The sequence below is a fragment of the Anguilla rostrata genome, chromosome 10, assembly GCF_018555375.3.
Source record: "Anguilla rostrata isolate EN2019 chromosome 10, ASM1855537v3, whole genome shotgun sequence".
NCBI lineage: Eukaryota > Metazoa > Chordata > Actinopteri > Anguilliformes > Anguillidae > Anguilla > Anguilla rostrata.
Genome location: NC_057942.1, coordinates 34599381 through 34620495, shown reverse-complemented (window position 1 = coordinate 34620495; position 21115 = coordinate 34599381). Strand labels below are relative to the sequence as shown.

At 44.2% G+C, this 21115-nt stretch overlaps 1 protein-coding gene across 2 annotated transcripts in view; it reads right to left on the bottom strand.

Moving 5' to 3' along the window:
- Window positions 1-1456: 1456 nt before the first annotated feature.
- LOC135233291 (ADP-ribosylation factor-like protein 15) overlaps window positions 1457-21115 on the bottom strand; it is a 96308-nt gene continuing 76649 nt past the window's right edge. For both annotated transcript variants that reach the window (XM_064296682.1, XM_064296683.1), the window contains exon 5: window positions 1457-3741. In XM_064296682.1, coding sequence (XP_064152752.1) covers window positions 3589-3741 — 153 coding nt within the window. In that variant the 3' untranslated portion in view covers window positions 1457-3588. The remainder of the gene's footprint in view (window positions 3742-21115) is intronic.

Genomic DNA, 21115 nt, shown 5'->3' with positions numbered 1-21115 from the left:
CCCCCCTCCCTCCTCATGGTCATGAACTGTGTAAGTTGTATCGCACTGTATCTCAGCTCTGAGGGTTGAACCCTAACTTGGAGAGTTTGAAAGTAAGGGGGAGACTGATCCAAATCATAGTAAACAGGATGACAAGGACCAGCTGGTGGTCAGAGAGAACATCTGTTGCCCTTCCAGCATGGTAGGCCCAATCAACAGGTTCAAAAGCTCACTTAGCATAATAATCCTTCCACCTAAAGGAAAATCTTATTTTCTCTGGGTGTGTGTGTGTATGTCATTTGTTTTTTACACGATAAACAATGTTTCTCTGTTGGGGGTGAAAACGCCAGTTTGCAGAGCAACAGATGAGGTGAAAACTCAAGGCAAAGCAATAGGGTGCGTAGCAGAGTCATTCTGACAGACTGCATGACAAGAAAAAATTACCATCACATGGCTCTGGGTGGCAAAACTATCACACGATTCACGTTTCAGAATTCTACAAATTATAGCAATTTGAGTGTGTCATTTCCCATGTAGATTTAAAAACGACCTTCCTTGAAATGCGCTTTGCATACAATATGTTAAGTGCTTTTTAAAATATTTATCCATCAAACAACTGGCCATTTGTCCTCTAAAAGAGATTCTTACAGAAGATGTCTGGGCCGACCCAAAAAGATAACACTCGCTTATCAGTCTCTGCTCATTGTATTATATAGCCATGCATTTGGCCAGATTGTAAAAGTTGCTATTGTGAAGTGATTCATTATATGTTCACACACAGCCATCTCCTGCAGATATATCAGTTTAAATGGGCTATCTGCTTGAATATCAGTTCAGTGTCTACACTTAAACGCAATATTTTACGGTCTCAGTCGCCGGCCAAGTTTATGTTACCAATTGACCAATTCGATTGGATTAGAAGCTCGTAGTGACATACGGGTATCTCCGTTTCCTGTCTGGAGGCCCTCAGCCTTTGAGAAGACGGCAGTCAGGACGTTGGCGAGAAGGCCACAGCCTTCTCCTCCCGCCTGCAAGGATGTAATTTAGATCACGTGCTCATTTCCGCGATCGGAGGAAAGCAAAGTGCTGCAAGCGGACCGAAACAAAGCAGAGCACTGTGAGAAATCACAGGGAATTTAATGTAAAATAAATGGCTGAAAACCAAAATGGCAATATGAGATCTTGTATTTTCAAATGTGGAAACTGTAACAGCCACTTCAGACATGGTATCTGAGTCAACGAAATACTTATTTTTGTATGGGGGGAAAAAGAAAAGTGGGATGGAGGAAACTGTTGACATATCGTACTTAAATTAAGTGCAGTTAAGTCATTACAGATGTGATCACATAGCAGAATAAAATGATTTAAAATGACGTGTTGAAATGCATTAATGCATCTGGGACGCATGTGATAAGAGACACATCCACATCCAACATTTCAGTCTAACAGATAACATTTGAAAAGTAATGACAGTGGGTCTGTACATATATTTTATTGTCATTCAGGGATGGTGAACAGCATGTATTGATCACACATATACACAAAACTTGTAACTGACTGGTAGTTACCAAATAATTTAGGTAAATTGCTGAATTTAGAATACATTTCCCCTCCTAATACACGCACAAATGCATACCATTTAAACTAAAATGACAATCTGTAACAAATGTACAAATTTCTCAATATTATAAATGAATTATAAAAAGGCAGCTGAATTGGCTAACAGGATATAAAATGTGGTAGATCCTATAAATATGACAAAGTACGACGAGCATCCTCTAAAAAGTGGGTAAGGGGAAGAATTAAGGAATTGCTGAACATTTTTCTGTACAGAAGCGTTCGGAGACACTTGTGGCACGTAAAACATTCTGAAACACAAAATGTTGGAGTCAAAATGTTACATTGGCAAGAAGTTACTCAAAACATTATGAAATGCAATCAAAATGTTACATTGGCAAGAACTTACTCAAAACATTATGAAATGCAATCAAAATGTTACATTTGCAGGACGTTACGCAAAATATTCTAAAACAGTCAAAATGTTACATTTGTAGGATGTTACGCGAAACATTCTGAAACACAGTCAAAATGTTACATTTGCAGGAAGTTACGCAAAACATTCTGAAACACAGAGTCAAAATGAAGTGGCAACAGTTGAATTTTCGCCAGCAGTGCGGGCAAAGGGAGCTGGGTGGCGGTGGGCAGAGGTGTCAGACAGGGAGGGGACCTCTCCGACAGTTGGAAAGCATGATAGCGTCAGATGGGGACTTGTCAGGGACAGCTGTCGTGGCCACTGATTGATAGTGTTTGTCTTCCACCCAGTAGTGAAATGCCTCAGACTGTGGTGCGTTTGAGGGCGTTTCAAATTCAAAAGCAGCAACACCAACAACCATGACAGCAAAAAAGGATCTCAATCAAATTCTGGACATGACAAAAGGTCACATTCTGAGCAACTGTGCCAAAATTCTTCACAATGCTGTGCGCTTGCAGTTATATATTTAATGAGAAAATTCCTTATTTTTTTGTGGATATACAGCCTCAAGTTAATGTAAGGCATTTATTTGGACTTCATTATTTTTTATTTGTTCTATTCACAGTAAGACACTTAACAGCTATACCGAGCTTCCCCTACCTCGTTTCATGAAAAAACTATTCAATCACACAGCAGACTATCGACAGACAGTTCCAGCTAATTCCATTCAATGCCCAGAAGAACATGGGGATGATATTATCGGTTTTAAAAAAAAACAATCATAATTTTTAAAATCCATTTTTATTATCGACTGTTTTCAGGAATTCATTTTTAGATGTGAATAGCTTTATCATTCGTGCTCTGCAGCAACATGCACTTTGATGACCTGTCTTGCCTAAATATTGCTCCACTGGTGTTCTTTTACGATCCCCGCCCTCACACCCAAGCATGTACTGTAATGCTAGGTGCTTTTTGGTGCATGTGTTTCTTCTTTGTATAGTAGTTCAGAGCAAGACCATCGGCATTTGTAACAACATTTTTCAATACTCTTTTTCTTCATGTTTGTAAATGACATAAGGCTTAACACTACGTACTTGTAACACTAAAACATTCCCCCAAAATTACTGACACTCAACAGCCATGCTTTCCATTCAACTCACAGTATGCACCAATATTATATGCTTTGATATACAATGTTATGTACTCAGTAGCACTGTGCAATAGACTTACAAACTGCATACCTACAGTATTTATCAACATAACAAAGAGCCCATGAACGTCTCACATTTTAGTTCAGCCACGTTGTTTCACTAAAATGGCACAAGGGAAAACAAAACGTGTTTTTATGAGTGCAGAAGTTCGCAGAAGTTACATAACACTTAACACTTTTTTAGGAATGTCATTCATTTGGTTCTAGATGAAGTCGTGAGCTGCACTTGATATTTGCTTGTCCATAGAGAAGCAGCTTTTGCCGTTCTGTTTTTCTTGTTTGGTGAAGATGGCTTTAAGACAAAAATGCCCTCATCCATATAAATGCAACCAACGAAGAGAGCCAGCATTTATTTAATTGTAATTAGTCCAGACAGGGGGTGGGAGCGGGGGGTCAATGTTCTTTATTGTCCTTCAGGAGAATCACCTCATATCCGTCCCGGATCTGTCTCCTTCTCCTCTAGAAGGCCGATCAGCTGGCTGAAACTCTCCTTTACGGCGTCCATGTTGTCCACAGTGCTGCCTGCAAGAAGCCATATTTTACCCCGGGCCAGTGGCTCCAGCTCAAAATACTTTTTTATCTAGAAGACAAGAGAGAGAAAAAGCCCTGTAACAAATTCTGAATTTTATCTGCTCTTCCATCCTGGGGACCACAGACCTGTAAGGGTGGCAGTGTAGTATAATGCTTATCGAACTGACATATTGTGTTTTTGATTCTCAACTGTGGCACTACCATTGTACCCATATGCAAGGTTCTTAATTTCAATTGCTTCTGAACAATGTTCAGTTGTAGAAATTGATTGAATGTAAACATGTATTATGCATAAGTCACTGTGGATAAGAGCTTCTGCTAAATGCTGAAATATGACTTAAGTTTATATTTAATATGTGAATATATTTGCTTGCTCTAGGTCAGGGCTCCCTTGAATAAGAGAGGTCTCTTTGTATGGTAATCTACTCACATGGTTACACAAAATAAACACGGAGGCAGTAAGGTGTTGCGTTGTTTGGTGACCCAAATGAGGGACCTTTCTTGTTTTGGGGCTTTAGTAATGAGTGTCTTTAATGGGAAACTGAGTGAGATGGACAGCCCCCAGAGATTCAGGCTGCCTGTTGGAAAACTCAGCGCGCAGCAATCCGAGCAGCTGCTCAAAGCCACCAGACGCAAAATGCCAAAGCTAACAGGCCCAAGCAAAGACAAATGACAGAAGCCTCTGTGGCCGCAATGATGAAGAGATGACGGGGAAAAAAAATCTAACAGTTCAAATGCAGTTACAGTAATGAGAAAACGTGTTGCAGGAACTCCCGGCTTCGGGGACACTGTGGCGGAACAGCTGATTACAAGCTTCGCATTCCGACTTCATATTCCATGGCTCATTTATTTTAACGTGTTGGTGACGAGAGGGGAATAAAACCAGCTGTTAGGAAACATGTCTGACGACAAACACATTTCTGTCTGCTTGGGTTTGCAACACAAATGTTGCAGTTTACGACTATAAGATCCAAAATACAGCCATATGAGTGGCCGCACATTCGTAGTCTCACTTCCCTTCTGCAAAACAAACCATCCAAGGGATTCATACTATTATATCTTTAACCAACAACACCCCCCATTTCCAGTTTGTTACTGTGTACTCTGAGATAATGTCTGTGTGAAATGGCAGTTTGATCTTTCGGAAGGTATATGAATAGTTTTTATGACATCACAGACAGGGAGGCGTGGCTAATTGTCATGTGGCCTCTGAGGTCGCTGCCAAAGGCCACAAGGAGTCTCAAGACAACCTTGACATTGATATTACTTCATGTCTGTCTGACAACTGCACAGTGTTAAGGTCAACTGGACTACTGACAAGGCCCCTTTTCGTTTTCACGTCCTAAACGTTTGTTTTTTAAGAAAGCCCTTTATTTATCCATTATGTAATAATCTTTTTTTTATTATGGCATGTAATTGCAGCAGAAATATCCGTTTTCATTACTGATTTGCTTCCGATTTGTCAGATTGTGCAAACATACATGCCAAGTTGTGAACCCAGAACAGAAGTTCACAGTTTGGAGAAGGACCCAGCCATGCCCTAGCCAGTTCAAGGCGTCCACCTTTAAAATTCAGGAAGGGGTGTATTTATATCTGATTTATCTGGGATGAGCTACCGAATGGAGGGAGGGGAACCCACCAAATGGTGTATGTGTGGAGTGGGGGGTGGAGGGGGGAGCCTGATTTCTCCTCTCCTCCTCAGGAGCCAGAGTTATAGGAGTCTAATGACAGATTAAGCCACCTCGGCGGCGTTAGCCTGGAGGCCCGCGGAAAGCCGAGCGGACCCAAACAACGCTAACAAATCCGTCTGGGTAACACGAGCTGCCCCCCCCGGGCCCGCGCTCGCCTGTCTGTCCCCCCGGACCTCTTCTGGAGGACGAGGGCCCGCGCCGGCCACCAGTCAAAACAGGGAAACCACGACAACCGCCCACCCCCCGCCCCCTTGTCACCCTGGCGACCCCTCCCGCCCTCCCTCCCTCCCTCCGACTAGACGATCTGCTCATCCGGACACACAAATCACTCTGCCCTCTGGCACCTTTACAAACTGTGCAAGTACAATTTTAGAGGTGATACAGGAAACATGAGAGGGGGTCCGGGCAGGGGGGTGGGGGGGTGCAGGGACCCCCTTCCCCGCCCATCCCGTGGACACTCATAATGGTGAGCATGTGTGTTCTGCGATATTATTATCTGTTGCTTAGGTTCTGGGTATACATAACAATCATTCAGCCACACCCTTCTCTTCTTCATCGTGTAAAAGACACATCCCACACTAATAATAATCTATTCCAGGTTTCTAAATGTCACCAATTTCCCCTTAATGTTAATTGTCTCCTAATGTGTTTCAATTGCACTTTAACCCATTCATAATCATTGTCATCAAAAATAATATTTGTACATTAGAGTAATATTTTTCAACACTGTACAGAGCAAAGTCACACACACACACACACACATGCACACACACACACAATCCAGAAGAGACCAGTTTCTCTGGGATTAACTCTTAAGCGCAGTTCCACTGGCGTAAGGGCTGAGTGCGACAGTGGTACTGGTAAGCCCCACAGGGACTCTGCCAGATGGCTTCTCGGATGACCACTAGGTCAGCCAGTCTAGCCTTTTCTAGGTCATTTCGACCCCACGCCTGGATCTGTTTAGCCGAGAAAGCTGATTATGTCTGTGAAAGGTGTGTCTGTGTCAAAAAGTTACTCTCTCACCCACAACACGTTGGCTTCTGCCTAGCAACAGCTGTCCGACAAAGATCTCCGCTAACCCCCTTCAAGGGGTCTCCAGAGCCGGTGGCCAGACACAAAAAAAAGACAGACACCGCTATTGTTTCTCGCGTAGCCCGAGCCGCGCTGCGTTGGGGCCGAGGCTCCGCCCGGCGGGTGCGCGCTTGAATCCGGCCTTCGAAGGCGCGGAGACGCCGCTTGGTCTCTTTTCAGGAGAGGCCGCGTCACACCGAGAGCTGGCGCAAACAATGGCGCCTCCGGTTTGTGATGTAATAGCCATGACAGAGGGCCCATTGCGCTGGGGCCAGTAATCCTTATGGGAAAACGCGCGGGGGCCGTGGCCAGATGGACACCTGACTGGGCGCGGACTTGCCACCTACGCGGTGCCGGGCCACCATTGCAGTATTCATGCTTGTTCAAACATCCCCCCCCCCCCCAAAGCGCAGAGGAGGATTCTGGGACGGCTGTGCTTAAGCACAACCAATCAGGGGCACTTAAACTCAACATTCCCCCTGTGTCGCTTGTCAAGGCAAATTTTAGCCGCTGATGTCCTCAAAATAAATAAATAATTAAAACGATAACATAATAAGAAGAAATTGAACCAAGCGCACCCCCAAAATATTGTTGAAAAAAAAACAAAAAAACATTTGAATCCATAAATACGTAATCCCCAAATTTTCTTTGAGGGGCAGGGGGCCTTTTTTCCCCCCACAATTTTTAATTTTGAAAAAAAAAGAAATTTGTAGTCACCCTTAAATTGCACCATAAACATGTTCTGGAAATACCAATTAGTTCAGGAATCCCGCAAGTTAAACCCGAAAAAAGCAGCCATGTGAGGGCAGGGGCATAGAGAGAGGCCTGGCTTTACAAAGAAGCCCTGTTGAGGGCCGGTAGGGTGGTGGTGGTGGTGGTGGTGGTGGTGGTGGTGGTGGGGGGGGTTGGGTGATTACTGACGGCACAGACATGACTCGCTCCCTTCAGACGTCTCCCCAGCTGATGCAACAAAGCGCGGATCTGCCGGCCGTCTCGCGACGACGCTAATCTAAAGCCAGCCTGTGTGAGGCAGGGAGCGGGGAGCGGGGTCTGACTGCGTCCAGCTGCTCTTTGGCCTCCCAGATTACTATTACATCTGATGGTTTAGAGAGCAAGGCTCAAGGGGGTGGGGGGGTCAGCCGGGGTCAATTGGATGTATTTCAGACCCCCGCAAAGATAAATCTGATTCGGGAAGATTTGCCCCCTTCGTCTCTTTGAAATCTCGTAAAATTAGCCCGGGCTAATCTACGACAAGAGCGGCCCCGCCGCGCGCTCTCGGCCCTCGGATTACACGTGCCGAAAAAAAACGGATCGGTTTCACGAACGGCGACGGAGTTTCGCCCCCCCCAAACTCAGAATGCGGAAGCCCGCTCTTGTGGAGAGGTTTTGATAGCTTATTTGTCTTGGAAAAGCATGCAAATTATCTCTATAATTATCTCTATAACTATACACCAACACAGTCAAGGGTCATGCTAATCTATTGAATCATATTTGTTGAGGGGAGTTAAAGATTTGTTTACTTAAGTTTGGGGACGGATTCTCCCTATTCCAGTGAGGCTTTTAATAGCTCCTTAGGAGATTTAGAGATAACAGTGATGAACGGGTGAGTCCAATTAGGGTCCAAAAATGGTTAACTAGAATTGGACCTTTAAGCTTTTAAGTGTCAAAAATAAATAATATAGGATAGTATGGATATGTCAAGGAACACATGGCAATCACAAAAAATAACATTTGTATCACAGACACAGACAGACTTTCATTTTGGTAAACCTTAGATTAGCCCTCAGAACAGGATGGGGATTATTTAATAAAAATTATAATTCAAATATCTTTACCCGACAGTTTTTCAGATTATAAAATGGAAGAGGTAGACCAGCCAAAATCCTCAGTCTTGTCAGACTTGAGACTGTGAATCATCGGGTCTGACCAGGGCTAGATTTACTATTACAACTGATGATGTCCACAGGGTAAAGCCATGGATAAGACAACAACAACAACACAAAAAAGAAACCGTTTCTTTTTTTTTTTGTTGGTGTCATTGAGCGTAGACATAACATTTTAATGGACAACAGACTGCTTGAGCAAGAGTGATAGGCATGTGAGCCTCAGACAGACAGATAGGCAGACAGACAGGCCCTTGTCAAAGGAGTCTTCTCGGTATTCAGACTGAAGCAGACGTGTCGCATTAGCTGACCGAAACGCCAGCATGTCGTGCGTCCGTCTAACAAGGTCTACATAACATAAATTACATGAAATGTATTCCCGTTCAGACTCTTTCTATCTAATGAATTCCACCAAACTACGTCCAAAATGAGGTATGCCGTCTGATAGGCTGATTGTCTCCTCAGCAGACAGACCCAGTGTGTGTGCATCCTTCGGTGAAGAAGCAGCAGCACAGCCGTACCACTGCAGGTTTCCACCAAGGACTCGAACCTGCAGCTCCAGATTTCCTCAGAGCAGCTTTCAAGGTGCCCAATGCATCACATGACACATTTATGTTCACTCTCTCTCTCTCAATTGAGCCTGATCCCCCCTTTCCTGAAAACATCCTGGTCTGCCATCCTGTACACGCTATGCAGGGAATTTCCTGGGCTGTGGGACATTAATAAATGAATTGAATTAGAGGGAATTGAATTGGGCTCAATTGAATCTACGGGGCCATGTCTGCGAGTCTACGTTCCCAGCAAGCAAGCGGCACCCGGGTCAGCGAAAGAGCGGGGAGAACCTCGCTTTGGTATCCCAGACGACCAATTATCCCGTCTGACATCGGTCACATGAATCATGTTCCGATTCCCATCACAGTAAAAAGAACACGAACCCGAGTTTCAACAATGTGTAACGTTACACAGACGCCGTTTAAACATTAATTTTTCCTATTCCCAGTGCACGTGATGGACAGCAAAGCACTCTGGGTCTGCACTCCAAGCATTGTGATTGGCTGGAGATGGCACTCAGAATGGCACATATCAGCGCTGTTTCTCCAGCTTGACACTTTGTCATTGGCTGTTTTTCCCATTATTCTGTGGTTAAGCCCTTGCTCTTTAAGCTCTGGAAACATGCACATTACGTATCTCACTGTGGTGGCCTATCGTAAGTCTCCTGTGGATAAGGCCATCAGCGAAATGAATAAAAAACACCAATAATAACATTGCATAACAGCAATGAGTTACTTGGAAGTATAACAAGGATGTAGACACCTTTACAATGCATTTACAATCTCCAGCAATGTAGAATGTCCTGTTAATGCCACATGTACCTGCAGAATGTGAGCATTAAAAGCAAACTGCTTGTTGACAAACATACTTTATATGCACATCCAGGCATAGCGAGTGTAACTGTTTACATGCACGAATTGCACTGCATCACACTGAATTAAGCAGGCGACATCATGCACATTTTACACAGTTTCACTTCAAGCTGCATAATATCTGCAGAAATATAAAGCCAGGTTCAGCTGCTGAACAGCAAAGGAAAGGAACGGCAGGTTCAAGATTAAAGACCTGGACTCCTCTCCCCGGCTCCGCCCCACCGCTGCCAAAACGGTACGTTTGTTCCGAGCGCTCGCCGAGCGTCTGTCTGGACGCCCCTCTGCGTGGCCCCCGGGGCCCGGCGGTATTGAGCTTCCATAGCAGGTGGCCCCGTTCAGAAGAGAGCAGGTCTAGACGGGTCCTGAGGGGGGACCCACCGCGCTGCTAGGAAACCAAACAGCCCCAGCCAAGATCAATAACAGCAAAGCTGCCCTGGACCCCTGCCAGACCCCGGCCGGGGCTGCAAAATAAGACTTAAACCGATACTCCGCCGGCGGCTTAGATTTACTGTCCCGCGTTTTCGGTTGGGGAGAGGATCACCCCCCCCCACCCCACCCCACCCCACCCGCTACCCCCCACCCAGACCGCGGACCCCGGCAAGTTCAAAGCGACTCGGCGCGCTCTCTCTCTTTCTCTCTTTCTCTCTCTCTCCCCGAAGGCGGGGGCCCCGGGTCCCGAGGCCGGGTGCCGATTCCACATCAGAGCGGGCCCCCGAGGGTTCCATAAACCGGGCCCGGGACGCACAGGAGCACCGCGCGAACGCCGGGGACGCCGCGGCGGCACTTAAGGCCCTGCTGCGATAATGCACATTCCATACACCGGGAAACTTCAAATGGGCCCTGAAAAGGCCGAATATTCCCTGCTGGATGATGAGGAGGTTGACCTTTATTTCTTAACTTTTACGGCCTGCTGTTTTCGTTTCCCGAGCCGGGATGAGCAACGCAAACACGGGCCGCAGTCTGCCTTCGGCAAAACGGACGAGACCGCTCGCTCTGCGAACGGAACTGCAGCTGCAGACGCAGGCGAACGCAAACAAAAGCGTGTTAAAGAGTAAGTGTTGCTCCTTAGCGCTCATAATGCCCATTCAGGCTAAACCCTTTCAAGACTCTGACCCACTGCTACAGACACAGTGTACGTACATTCAGTAAATGCAAATACTGTACATACACACACATACATAAGAATGTATACACACACCCACATACACATACACATACCCAGACATAAAAGGTCACAGTGTCATGAAATTTTTAATTTCTTAATTTCTGTGTCATCCCAACTGAAAAGTCTTGACTCCAGACTTGAGGGCAGAGGCCCCCGTTCTTCTCAAATAGAAAAAAGGCAGCCACTGTCTTGACATTGGAGATGAAGAACAAACCCGCTGCAGATTTACAGTAGCCCGATTCATAAAGGGGAGTGGACGTTTAGCCTGGGGGACTACAGCGGACGGACGAGGAAGGTCTGGGGTCAGCGTTTCCCTCCAAAAACGGGCCTCAGTGAAGTCCCCCGTCCCCCCCTCCCCCCTCTGGGCTGACAGGTGACCCGCTGGCAGGCCCTCAGATCCCCACCCCAGAGCACGCAGCGCAGCGCTAACAAAGAGCCCATCTGAAAGAGATTTAGACCCGGCGCACGGCGTCTGTGTGCCCCCTCCTGGGACGCCCGCCTCAGTCTCAAGGTTCCTCATGTTTTCCCACTTGCTACCTTTCAATGGCTTTTCCTTCTTGCCAATTTGGCCATGTTTTCATATCGCTGGGGGTGGGGGGGGCGGGTTTGGGGATAACTGCCCAGGTTCTCTTCTGCAAACAGAACACAGGCACTAATGAGTAAATGTTATCATTATACCCCCCCCCCCACACACACACACACACGGTCCTATTTACTCAATTGCCTCTGCTACGCACATGCACGCATGCACACACACACTTCATAATATTCTGGTATTATCCAAATGTATGTGCCAGATTTTATAAAGTGTTATTCGTTCACAGAAGCGTGGGATAATGTTTTTTGACGACTACCAGGAAGGTTCCCAGCCATATCTGTATCCAGGCCTGAGGGGCACTCACGAACCCAGGTGCTTGAATCACCCCATTCCCAGGATTAAACCTGTCCGCCATGCCCGTCTGTTTTACTGCGGTCATGCATGAGCATGGCATGCACCGTACAGTACGTAGGTCACAGTCCAAAAGCACTGTCAAAACACCTGCTCTCCTGCATTTTTATGAACTTACTTGATGCAGTACAGTAGAGCCAGGATTCTCGCGATCACGGACAGAGTGCTCGGCAAAACAGAACTTTGCTGTCATTGTCTGCATTCATAAAATGGATTTACGGGTGAAGTTCGGGTTTTTTCCTCAGACTAATATGTAAGGATTTTTTGGTCTTTATTTTCTTTGGGTTCTCCCAAGAGTAAATCATTTGGAGAGAGACAGCTATTTTGTAATGCATGTCATACAATACCTTCCTTCGACTGTAAAGCATTCCAGTAAGCCATCCCTCTGTCTTACATCAACCGTAGCTGTACACATCTCCGCTACTGGTTTCTACCGTCACTGAAGGCGCTAAAATGTCACTAAATCACTGCTCTTCCCTATGAAATTACATCCTGAATAGCTTACACTGTTTCAGTGTAATGCACATTTCCAAATTTTACCCCTACATTACATCATTAAGTAAAATTTGATAGATTTGATTAATGGAGTTTAAAAAAATAACAGTGGCTTTGATTTCTGAAATGAAGATTCTGTTGATAGAACACACCCAAATGTTTGATCCTTCAAAACAGAACAAAATAACACTCTGCTAGAACATGAACACTGACCTGTGTCCCTGACAAGTCGTCCCCGCCCTCCCCCCCCCCAGCCAGCCGTCTAGCCACAGTCAATTTGTGCAGGTGGGCAGGGGGTCCCGACCCTGGGTCAGGCCTTTGTTCAGTGAGGTCACCCTGCTGCAGAAGTCTGGACTCTGCAGAGCCAGAAATGGAGCTGCCTTGGTAGAGACATGTGGGGAAGCTTGGCGTGATGCCCATACGGCTTCCCCCCCCCCCCACCCCCAAAAAACAAAAAAGCTTGCAAGTGTGTTAACAAGTTGTGCCTGACAGCCTACCGCATGTCTCTAGAGGATGGTCGGTTGTTTAACTGGATCTGCGCCCATTCACCTGTTTTTACTGCATTTTGTTTTGTTGAGGGATTATGCAAATCTAACCTGCGCCAAAAATGATGTATTTTCAATTAATTCATTTAAATACATTTTATTTATTTTTATTTAAATCTTGTATGACAAAAGCAGTTTATTTTGCTAAAATGTCTGATGTCATATTGGGTTATGGATACTGGACCAACAGATATCTGGAACGCAATTCACCCGGGAGGAAATGTGAGAAAATAGAAGTCAAGTATCACACTGGCACACGTACTCAAGCAAAAAGTGTCTGGGTTCTCATTCAAAGGGGAATGCAATCTCAATGCTGGCCTGTATTACACGAGTGGAGGTATGCTAGTGGCGTGCCCCTCTCATTTTACAGCGGTACTTTAAGTGCCCCTCTGCACCAGGGGCAGGTGGTACGCCTCTTAAAAAACACAGCTCCCTCCAATCAAGCACCTTTTATATGAAAGTTCACACTTTCAAATGTGCTACATCTCTCATAAACTGCAGGGGTATGCACTATCTGCAAATGAAAGCTCGTAAGTTTTTTCCATGCTTTTCGCACACATTTCCAAGTGTTTGCGATATTTCACTTGACTCGACTGTCTTTACGTGACGAATCAGTCATACCTACGGGCATTTAGAAACTCCAATTAACCTAACCTGCATGCCTTTGGACCGTGGGAGGAAACCAAAGTGTCCGGAGGACACGGTGAGAACTGTGAGGCAACAGTGCTCCACCGTGCCACCCCAGCAAGTTCCTCCTCCCAATCCATCATGTGCTGCCGTATCTCATGTGCGAGAGACTGCCGTTCGGGACCCTGACGCAGCGGCATGTCTGCTGATGTGACATCATTCTGGCCGTGCGGACCCTCGCGGATACGTCCAGCATAAATCAGGCTTTAAAAACCACTAATCAAAATGCTACATCAAAAGATTGCCAGCCATGCCGCCGTGTGGGCGGCTACCCTTGTACGAGCTCTTCTAGAGCACGCCGTATTTTTAAAAGGGGAAAGCCCTAGTACATAGCCTACTGCTGCAGCACTTCAGGGCACTGTTAAAGGGTTGCACAGATGCAACCAGGAGCAGACATTCGGTTGTGTGCTGAATTATGAACAGTAAACATGGTTTCAAGTAGCACCGCGCTTTGCACATTCTCTCCTCGGTCGGATCACTACAGAAACGACGTCTGCCTAAAATCGGACTTGCTTCCATTTCTCTAAGCCTCTGGCACCTGCCCAAAGTTATCCACAATGGGCTATTCATCATCATAAGTGAGACCATATCACTTTTGCATATAATTATTAATAAGAAAGAACAGGAAGAAGGGCGAAATTGTTTAAGTAACCGCAAAGCAATATTCAATGTAGGCTATCAAGTAGCTAAACGGTGAATAAAGAATATCTGACACCTCTACCGTTTCACCCTCTACTACTTGGAGGGGAGTGAGATATCCTTCAGCACAGTTGGACATACTTTAGAATTTCCATGGTAGATTAATAAAAAATGAACAGACAGAAAAATAAAATGAAATGTTTGATCCCTCAACGGAATGAATTATGAATTCATAAAATTATTATGCTGCATCACAAAACAAATCCGCAAATATACGAGCAGCATACATTTGAGCCAACAGTTACTGGCCTCATGTGAACTTGGGGAAACCTGGCCAAATAGACTGCGGAGCGTGAGCCAAACGAACTCTGCTATCACGGCGACACTGTCAATTTATTTACGTAATGGGGTTATTGAGCCGTCTTACTCCCCAAGTTCAATCGTGTCACCTTCTCCGTTTTCCATTGCAGCTCACGCTAATAGGGGCTCGTCTCAGTCTAGACAGTTCAATACGACGTTGTCTGTTAAATCTGGGTGTCTGGAAAAAAGCAGACATGAGGTAAATGCCTATCACCGTGCGTAGCGCGTAGCCGATGCAGGGTGTCACCGACGGTCTCAACAAAGCTGCTGCTGCTGCTGCATGTTGCCTGCTGTCAAAACTCACTAAGCCAAGGGACATGACGTGGGGGCTGGGTCGGCCTGGCTTTCACCACCACCTATTCCACCTGCTAGCCCCCTCATCTGTGCATTATGAACCCAAAAATAATAAGCATCACATTCTCAAGGTAGGGGAGAACCCAGAGTGGAGCTGATGTCATTGTCCCAAGCCAGAACCATATCAGCCCACTTTGAAATGTATCTGATTGCGTAGGAATAGTGTGCATTCTGCATTGTAAAGGATCACGCTGGCTGACCACTTACATAGTCTGCAGCATAATTAACTGTTTAAGGTGCAAGATCACAAATTTGTGATTAGATAGTCAATAATGGAACATTATAATGCTGATGTTACAATCACTACTGGTGACTGTAAACAATAGAGTTCCGGAACACTGACTTAGAATTTTGCAAAAAGAAAAAAAAAAGTAAAACATCCCAAAAAAATCTACTCTTCAAAAGGTTAAGGTTGGCTGGCTGGCTGGCTGGTTGGCTGGCTGGCTGAGCAACAGCCTTACATGACACCAGTGTTTTCACAGAACTAAATACACACAAGGTGACTGCAGAATGGGATTTAATGAGAACTTTCCCAGGAAAAGAGTTTTTGCCCTTCCAGCTATTGAAATAAACGAATACTGTGCCAAGATCTTAATGTGAAGGTGACTTTCCCCACTTGTCCTCACGGTAATGACAAGCATTCATTTAAAATGAAGAGAACATAATTGAAAATGCAGTGAGAAGGCAATCCTGATTAAACATGCAAAATGATTTGTGAAAACAGTGAAACAGTGAAAACAAATAAATGAAGAAAATAAATCTTGCTCTAGACTGGAAGGAACACCTTGTTTTATTTGGACAAAGAGTAAAGTTGTTTTGGCACAAAGGACTGTTTGATGATGACATCAGTAAAGTCTTCCTATAAATCAACATCACTTTATTTCATTAGGTGCATCTGCCTAAATGATAAGGAGTTTATACGTGAAAATGATCTCATTTTCCGAAACACCGCAGCGTCAATATTTCATTATGAAAACAAGTTAAAAAAGGACTAACTTTTAAAGCTGTGAAATTGTATCCGTAGCAACAATTCCCCCCATTACTCCAACACCCCCACCGCCACCCCACCTGACATCTTTCCTTGAAAACACACCAAAAAAACAATGCAGCAAAGACAGAATGGACCCAGTGCAGCCCACCCTGTGCCGCCGTTCCACGGTCAGTAAAAGAATGTGATGTCACGCTCAGCACACAGCCATTTCCCCTTCACCCGTCTCCTGGTTCGCTGGCTCCGCCCCCTTGCGATACCTCTCCATTCACCAGGAGATCGCGTGCTACCTGTAGACTGCATTTCCCTCGTGTTTTCAATTCTGGACCATTAATGTAAGAATCTCTGGTTTCCTTTACATCGGGTATTTGTGGCCAGACCAGTGACCCTCTTCAGTTTGACTTTGGAAGCTTTATTTTCCTCTGCAGATGTTTGTTTAGACTGTGGTTGGGGCAGAACGTTTCGTATTTATAATAACATTTAATTAGGTTTGTTTTGGACATGCGCTTTCCCATCGAATCCAACATGCAATACACAAAGCGGAAGTGCACCATCAAGTGTACAGCCAGGTTTTGTGATTAATTTGAACACTATTGCTCTCAGGTGAACATTTCACCCTACACAGCCTACCAAACAGCTTAGAACAATAACCTCAAAAAATAAGACACAGAAAATAAGACCAATTGCACGGCAACAGTATCCTGTTATTCTGCTACTATTGGGCTGGTCCTCGAGACTGATAAAGCACTGCTTGTAAACTGAGCAGACAGTCAACGTCATTTAGAATTAAGCTATTGCACATTTAAACCCAGTAATACAAATATATGGCTACACTGTCATTATATCAACTGAAGTCACGATAAACCATATATGTGTGGTTAACTTTTGCTTAACAAAATAGGAGGAAAGAACATTCTCAATTTCCACGTTATTAGAAACAATAATAAAATTACCTCCCCTTGCAGACAGGAAATCTACTTAAGACTTTGTGATGCATACCTTTTTAAGCTGTTGCATGGACAAGACCCAAAAAAAAAAAAAACGAGGACATTTTGGAGACTTTTGAAGAGTCAAAGCTCTAAAAGACTAATGTATGCTTCAACAAAAGTAGCCATTTGACATGCCTGTAGCAATTAAAATATATGGAGGTTTTTTTTTTTTTTTACTGGCTAATGATCATTAAAAAGGAATAATCTCAAACATGTTTAATGGCACATTTACCTACTTTATCACCAAACTTTATACTTTGTTTTTGACTAAAATAACATGACTAAATGCTGTGGGGTCTGATGTTTTACAGTCCAGTTAGACTCTAAAGTCCTGATCTCAGTGTGAATCCAGCCCCTCTGTAATTGCAGTCTCTCTCCTGTACCACTGCAAGTTCCTATCAGCAATGACAGCAGCAGAGACTGGCTACATAAATATCACAGTACTTATTCTACCAATGAGATACCCCCACCGCAAAAACAAAGTTCTCAAGTGTTGTTTTTGCTATATTAAGGATGAGAAAGGTATAGGCACTTTTCACCTTATCGAAAACATTTGCCATAACAGCATCTCTAAGTTTTCAAATGTATTTATTCCATGAAGAAACTTGTCAATAGAGGCAACTGAATTGTCTGCCCAAAGAACAAAGGAACACATAATAATTAAGAACATACTTTGTGGTCTGGGGTTGAAGGAAAGTAACATAAGTACACAGAGAGGGTGTGATTAAATAATTTTTTTTTTTTAAACATACCAGAAAATGTAAACAAAACAAGAAGTTATATACAACTCCAAGTCTAATGCACTGCCCACAAAATCAGTGGTATAAATATGATCCTTCCTCTAAAATGACCGACTGGCCTAAAAGTAATGGTAGAGGGTGTGGTCAATAAAATGACGGACAAAATCAAAGAAATATGCTGTAAACAAAAACATGTTTAATTTTGGCAAGCTGGGTTTCTGGATTTCAGGATTTCAAAGAACAAGAAAAACCAAAACAACAAAACTATCCTCAATACCTGTAAGGGGATTTCCCTCTCTCAACAGGCCAATAAAGCTGGCTGCCAGTGCAGGTGACCAAAATCATAAAGCAAAGGCAAAGACTCTCAAATGCAGATTCAAGTCACACAAGCCTGCCGTTCAAAACTGTTTGCTGCTCTCTCCACACTAACATTCCTCACAAAGATACTTTGCACAAGCTGAAGGGGATGGGCGTCTTAAGTACTCTTTCTAATTGCTGATGGCGTGCTTCAATTAGGGCTAGATAAAAACTGTGGACTGGCTCTCAACTTCCAGGGAATGGAGTCATCTGGAAGGAATACAATGCCCTTCCACCAGCACTCCTGTGGTTAGTCCAGGGGTCAGCAAAAGCCATGCCATGATTTTAACTCAGCCAGCTGATTTCACTAATTAGTTCTATCACCTGGCTGAAGAATTGTGTTAATGAGCAAATCCAGGTGATCAGAGCAAAATACTGGGGAGGACTTTTATTTTCTGAACCAGGATTTTCCAGCCGTGCCTGTGGTCCAATTGCAATGATGTCCTGTTTTATGACTGCTTGTTATTAACGATAATTTAACACCCAACTCACACTGCACACATAATAATATAAAAACATCCCCAGGCAAGCCAAAATCTTTTTCTTGAACACCTCTTTTATATGCATACAATTGTTGATATAATGTGCGTGTATGTATGATAATTGCAACTTAATAAGGGACAATATGGTGCAGAGGGGAAAAGATTTGAAGGCTGGGTGCGCGTCTCTGAAAATGTTCCCCTGCTGGGTGCATAAGAATGTCCCCGAATCTGGGAACAGGGACCTAAATGGGATTTAAACCCCCTCATGCAAATATTTCCAGCTTTAAGATTGTTTCGGGGGTTTTAATGGCCCTGGCATTCATCCTTTCAGTGACGAAATTTATTTTCATTGTCATCTTTCTCCTTTCTTTTCCACCCCCCCCCCCCTCCCCCACCGAAGTGGACTGTAACAACATGTTAATTTACCCTATGTAATATGTTATTTCCTCTCTTTCTGCCTTGGCTTGTTTCCTGAAATATGATTGGTGGTTTCACGTGTCATTTACCATGGCTACCATAACTGGGGCTTGTAAACTATTTTAAACAAGGAAATTCAATTAGGTGTACCCAGCACAAGCCGGCAGTCATTTTCTCATAAACTCACACAATGTGATATTTTATTCACAAATGACACTGTTCACATTTTCTATTTTTTTTGTTCAGGCCAAACGCACCTTTTTAGGCCAGTTCTTTTGCTTTGATATGACAAGTTATATACAGAGATGGATCAGTTACCTTAACATTTGAGCTGGATTCTTTTCTTCTGCTCTTAATTCTTAGTCAGACCCAAGTGGTGCTTAGTCACTTACAACACATAATAATTCTGAGAAGCTAACTATGAACGGCTTCCACATTTATCAGAACAAGGCTACTGCACCTCTTTCAGATTTCGCTAGGGAAGAAAGTTACCACGGACACCTGCGTATGAAACTAGATCCCGGCAATTGACCTAACTGTGCCAAACAAAGAACTGCAGTGTTGAGTTATTATTTCCAACAACAAGAGAACTGTTACACGTCAATGCCCATATCTGTGTGATTTCGCTTCTTTGAAGGTATTGTTACACAGGATATAATACAATATTTGTTGTGTTGCTTGAGGTGGAAAAAATGCACCTGAAGCATTAATTTATTAATATTTAGATAATGCTAACAGTGTAAGGTGACCATTTTTATTGAGATATATGAACATGTAGTGCCTTTAGGGTGAAACAGATTATAGTACTATCAATTACCACATAAAAGCCAGACCCCGTGACACTACTAGTTTGTGTTTTTCCATTCAAAACAATAAGAAAGACCAACAGATTAGAGTTCATTGACACACAAAAAAAAAAAATCAAAGTCTGAAGGACTTTCTTCAATATCTTTAAACACAATCAGGACAGATTAGGCCCCTGATATAACCTGCGTCTCAATAGCTGATTAATCGCAAGTCATTTCGCAGCTGACTTTCATAAAGCACAAACGGTCCGCACGCCTTGTGGGAGGAGGAAACGATCGTCCTGGAGAAACCTTACACGTATGAGAAAGGGATCGCGGTCGTGCGAGCGCGGCGCAGAACGGGCGATCCGAGGAGAGCGACGGGGCGCATTGTTGTCGAAGATTACCGCCCCGGCTCTGAGTGACGGGGGAGGCCGTGGGCAGGAAAGTGGAGCACCTGGCAGCGCATCAAAAGAGCGCATAAAGCGAAGAATCAAAATCGAATTAAGAAAAGACGATAAGAGGAGGATTTTGGGGTTTTTTGTTTCATTTTTTTTTTGCTTCATTTTTGGACAGAGCATCACCCCTTCCGTGTGGCGGCCGTCCCAAACGGAGACTTGGCATGCACGGTCGCTCGCTTGGTTCGGAGCCCAATTCCGGGGGCTCTCTCCACCTCCCCCTCCACATACACTCTCCCTCTCTCTCTCACTCCCTCTCTCTCTCTCTCTCTCTCTCCCACCCTCTCTCTCTCTGCCTCTCTCTCTCTCTCTCGCTCTGTCTGGGTTCCCGTGGCGGGCCGACGTGTTCAGACTCTTCTAATTGCAGAAGAGGATTAAATGCATTCGGATGTTCAGCTTTGACAATTGCGACAGGGGCGGGGGTGGGGGTGCATATTACATGCTACCTTTTTATCACGGAACCTGCTTAATTACCAAAGCCCCCCCCCCCATGAGTTCCCAACCATGACAGGACCATCCCCTGATGTGACAGGATAATACAATAAAGGCCATCAACACTCTTCCAAGAGGCCTACATTACAAGTCATTCATTATAAATGTTTCCACTCAAGCCTGTATCAGTGCCTATCACATTAAACTGTATAACACTTGCAACTGACAGGTACTCTTTAAACCCTTAAAGCCCAGTGGCCATGAAATTAGATGCCAACATCTTAAAGTATTGCTTTTACCTGTCACTGATTCAAAGTGCAACCCTATAACCTACATACTACTGAAAAACGTATACTCTTTGCATTTTGAAGCAAAAAACCACTAGATTAGGAAATTGGTAAAACAAACAAAAAAAGAAATAAGGCAAGCCCCAAAAGGAGGGCTGAAACTGACACCCCAGGTTGATAATTATAGTATTTCATATTCCAATAACTATGCGCAACAAGTCTAAA